Source organism: Rhamphochromis sp. 'chilingali', assembly GCF_963969265.1.
Source record: "Rhamphochromis sp. 'chilingali' genome assembly, chromosome: 11".
In the NCBI taxonomy this organism is placed as follows: Eukaryota; Metazoa; Chordata; class Actinopteri; order Cichliformes; family Cichlidae; genus Rhamphochromis; species Rhamphochromis sp. 'chilingali'.
Genome location: NC_137938.1, coordinates 38,030,088 through 38,035,087, shown reverse-complemented (window position 1 = coordinate 38,035,087; position 5,000 = coordinate 38,030,088). Strand labels below are relative to the sequence as shown.

Genomic DNA, 5,000 nt, shown 5'->3' with positions numbered 1-5,000 from the left:
GATGTTATGTGTTTGTAGACTTTCTGCCCAGTTTGACCCATTTAGCAGACGTCAGCCTGTTTAAAGCTCTGATATCTATTCTGTATGACTTAAAGCAGTTATGACATGGTCTGATTTTCTCACCCAATAAAGGAATATTTCATATATCAGTCTACTCTTCATTCTATCAGACACACTTATCACAGCTCCTACATTTTCCTTTTTACACATGTATGTAAGCATTGAGCCAAATTTAGTAATGACAACATAACAAACAATATTTGTCTCTTATATATAACACATCTGTATACACACTGTCAAAGGTACTGGGGTGATTGGAAATATAAATAACTGCAACTTGAATCTTTGACCCAGAGTTCAAGTTCACTGCTGTAATATGTGTTTATATATATATATATATATATATATATATATATATATATATATATATATATATATATATATATATATATATATATATATATCTCATACTTCGTAGTCCGCAAATTGTGCGGTCGCTGGATTGGGACACGGCCTATATAACCAGACTGCTAAAAGCCCCCTGGTGGCCACTATAAACACTGCAGGTTTGAGGCATTTCTAGTGTGACTTCAGGAGTCTATGTCCATCTTTTCTGTACAGTCTGTGCTCCAGCTTGTGCAACATTTAATCTCGCCTACCCTGATTGTTTGGTTAGAATGTGAAGTAAACTACTTAAAGTAAATCCATCACATCCATTTTCTCCTGCTTATCCAATTCATGGTTGCACTGGCATGGAGTGTATCCCAGCAGTGTGATCCCACAGTCAGTCTATCGCACACACAGACACGCCCAGCAGCTTGTGGGGCTGCAGTGCTAACCACTGCACCACCGTGCTGCTGATGCACTCAGGGTTTTAATCAGCGATGAGGAGCATGAATGCTGAGGTTTAATATGAATTTTAATGTAATTTTTCCAAGATGACCAGCAATTAGAATCTAAGTTTGAAAATATGAAGATGTTTGTTGACATTGTGCTATAAGCTGAGTTTGTTAGCTGCATATCAGAGTTTGGGGATGTTTTTGGAATGCTGCAGATGGAAAAATGTTGACCATCAGAGAAGTCACTAAATCAGCCCTCAAAACATGTTGAGCCATCTCAGCTGTTGGAGAGGACGTTCAGGCTTACTGGGCCCGGGCACGTCCATCACTGTCTGCATCACTGTCTGCATCACTGTGTTTCCAACAGCAGCAGTTCAGATTCCACGTCTTTGGCAGCTGTGAAAACCAGTGTTGATCAAGTTACTTGAAAAAAGTAATCAGTAACTAATTACTTCCCCCAAAAAGTAATCCCGTTATTTTACTGAGTACTTGTAATTAATTACTTAGTTACTTTTTTAAAACGATTTACAACCTGAACAGGTGATAAAGCGATAGATCTTTCAGCCCAATTCTACTTTTTCTGCATAATCCATCATATAAAATGTAATCAGATGGAAAAGTCTCTTTTTAAAACTTGTTTTATTAGTTTTAATCTTTTAACTTTATGCATCAAGCAAACATTTAATTACATGCAACATTCTCTGACTGGAAGAACATTTAAACCTATTTTCTGCACATAAAATAAAATATTTGACGTGCAAACGCTGCAGTTCCTCCAGTGACCACTTGAGGCCTTCATCCAAAACTGAGTCCATCTCCATTGACTCCAATGAAACTGTTATAACCTGTTTGTGGCTGCTTTGACTGACAGGTGGGCGGTGACACAGGTGGCAGTCACAGCTGTCTGTAGGCTTCATCTCAGCTGATCCGCTGAACGCTCCTCTGCTGTTCATTTAAAGGGGCAGCTGTGAGGTTAATTGTCCTAACAGTCTGTCTGTGTCCCAGCTTTTGGTTTTTAATCAGTGCTAATCAATAATGAGCAGGTATCTGTGTCTGTGCCCTCGCTGTTTGAGTTACATGTGCTCAGTCTTGTGTTGTGCACTTCGACAAATGTCATCACTGTTTCACATCAGCATAAAAACGAACACGTAATTTTGAAGAAAGCGCAGTTAAAGTCCTGTTCGTAGCATGAGGATACAGTGAAGCTAAGCAGAGAGCCTGAGGTCAGTCTGCACCGGGCTGATCGCACACAGGTGAGGTGTAAACGTGTCCCAGCGTGATGAAAGGTTTGCTTCGCTGTGAGCCAGCAGGAACACATTTCCAAACCAGCCGATGTTTCTGCGCTGCAGGGCTCTGGGCTGCCTCCTCTACCAGATGTGCAGCCTGACTCACGCCTTCCGGGGTCCAAACTTCCTGTCTGTGGTGATGAAGATCGTGGAGGGAGACACGCCAGCGCTGCCCGCCGCCTACTCTCCAGATCTGAACTCTGTCATGCGGAGGTGAGGAGGACGTCAGGCTAGCTGCTCGGTGAAGTCTCCCAGGCTGCTTTCACGTTGATATGCAAACACCAGGCTGTCCGCAGGTCTCTTTTGGTAAAAGAAGTTTTGATCCTCAGATCATCACCGAGACAGAGAGTGCACCCGTCTCCTCCTGTCCCAGCATTGTCCTCTGTCAGGTGCTATGAATTTACCCGAGTGTGTCACTGACTCTGAGCTCTCATTAACCAGCTGCTGTTTGTCTCTGTGTGAACCAGGATGCTGCAGAAACAACCAACATCCAGACCGATGGCGGCTGAGATCCTCAAGAGCACATTCATGGAAGAGAACATGCAGGTTGGATTCTTTATTTAAGCATTTCCTCAGCACCAGGTGAGCTGCAGGTATCTGAGCAGAGACGTGAGCCTCCCACCCACTGTGTCATTCTAACAACACCTGTCTCCACCCCCTCAGCCCCAGCTGGCAGATGGCCCCGCCCCTCCCTGAGCCTGGTTCTGCTGGAGGTTTCTTCCTGTTAAAAGGAAGTTTTTCCTTCCCACTGTCACCAAGTGCTTGTTCATAGGGGCTCATGTGATTGTTGGGTCTCTATCAACTTAAAGCACCGTGAGGTGACTGCTGTTGCGTTTTGGTGCTAAATAGATAAAATTTAATTAAACTAAAAAATAATAATAATTAGTGAAATTCTAAGAAGCATCAGTTATATCCAATAAAGCTGTACAAATAAAAGCTCTATATAAATCTTACTGAGCAGAAATCAAACAGAATAAACATTTACAAGTCAAACAGGAACATTTTTAAATGTGTTGGTCTGTAGCTCCCGAGGTTTGGACATGAAAAGGTGAAAGCAGCTTCAGCGGTGAGTCGGAGGAACCCCCAAGGCCTGAAACAAGCTTTCAAACCCACAGAGAAGCTGAAACGTCACGTTTGCTGGGAGTTTCCTGCAAAGATGAAATGTCTGGTTGTCCCAAATGAGCCCAGGATGCTGCTCAGACACAGACTAAATAAAGTTCACAGTAAATCTCTTCAGCCAGAGCAAACGTGCTCCCGTGCAGTCCTCCAAAACCACTGCTGCATGCTGGTCGACATGCACGACCCGGCCTGTTAGGCGAATGCTGATTGGCTGAGAAGTGGGCCGAAACAGTGAGTGACAGCAGAGTTCACTGGGAGAAACCATCAAAGATTAAACAAACTTCGGCATGAGAGCAGCGACAGCAGCTGCAGGGACACTTTCATTCTCTTCAAAGCTTTCTGTGGCCACACACCGGCCGCACCACACGGTTTTGACTCCGCCCCCGTCGATAACAGACGCTCTCTGCAGGTAGACGGGTCATCAGAAACTGCACGACCACCACTGAACCATAATTTCCCCATTAGTTTAATGTCCTCTGAAGTGCTGAAAGCCTGTGTGTGTGTGTGTGTGTGTGTGTGTGTGTGTGTGTGTGTGTGTGTGTGTGTGTGTGTGTTATATAACAACATCACCCGTTTCCCATAACCCTTGCTGGAGGCTCAGTTCTTTGGATGTTTGGATGTTCGGGGAACTCGGCGAGAGATAACACATTATGGTTTTCATGGAGTGGGTTGCCATGGTTTCCACTGAAATATTATTATGTTAATGTTATTCCATACTGCAGCGTGGCACTCTGGGGCATCATGATGGCAGCTGAAGAGCTCCTGCAGCGCTCCGTAGCAGGTGACCCAGCTTTAATGTCTCCGAAGTCTGGGCAAATGTCCGGGGATAAGATCTGAGGAGTAACTGACACTTCCCAGAGTTTCATTTCACATAATGCTAGTCACAGTGCTGTGCACACAAATGATTAAATTAGAACACGCTGATAGATTTAACTCAACACTGAACCTACTTATTAAAAAATGATTCACACTCTGAGCTTTTGTCTCGCTGCCTTAAAGACGAAGCTTCCACTGAAGCCCCTCCACAGCGAGCAGAGAGCGTGACACCAGAGCAGGACAATCGAGGGAAATCACAAAGGAAGTGCAGACGCTGACAGCTGTTGGCATCGTTGGAGGGTGAACTAAAGCTTTATTGTTAATTCTGCGATATGTACGGGACGCAGACGGGATCCCAGCGGCGCTTCACCCAACCCAGCGCGTGTAACGCGAGTGAATCTAAATGAAATTAAACGAACTAGATTAAAGATATGAAACCAAATATGAGGTGTGGATGGCTGTCCCCACTCTGGCTCTCCTCAGGTTACACAGGAAGTAGGAGCGCCATGTTCCCGGCGGGCGTCCGTGCAGAGCCGACGACGGTGAGCGGAGGTGCTGGGTGTGTCGGTGACGTCCCAGGCGATTCCCCTGGCTCCCGACGAGACCCGGCGTTGTGTCGTTGTTGTGTGTCTGCAGTCAGCAGAGAGAGGAGCAGCAGACTCAGCGCACACCCCGGGGGCTCCAGCCTCGTGTGATCTGTTCAAGCTGAGTGTGACGAGCTCGGGCTCCCGAGGTTATTATAGTGAAGTAAGGCTGAACACAATCTGAAACTCAGCTCACTGAAACAAATATTCAAAAGGTTTGATGGGTGCAGCTTTTTAAACCACAGCGGGAATAAAAGTGAAAGTATGCGCTCCAGCAGAAACCGACCACATCTTTGACCGAGCTCAGTGAATCTCCTGTGATCTCGTGGGACAGTTTTTCTGAGCCTGTGCGGTTC

At 45.4% G+C, this 5,000-nt stretch overlaps 1 protein-coding gene across 1 annotated transcript in view; it reads left to right on the top strand.

Moving 5' to 3' along the window:
- The window catches only part of nek11 (NIMA-related kinase 11), a gene marked incomplete at its 5' end in the record, with an annotated part of 62,840 nt that overhangs the window by 26,716 nt on the left and 31,124 nt on the right, over positions 1-5,000 (top strand). Inside the window, 2 exon segments of the mRNA XM_080896874.1 lie at positions 2,189-2,338; positions 2,593-2,671. Of these exon segments, the coding sequence (XP_080753000.1) occupies positions 2,189-2,338; positions 2,593-2,671 (229 nt within the window).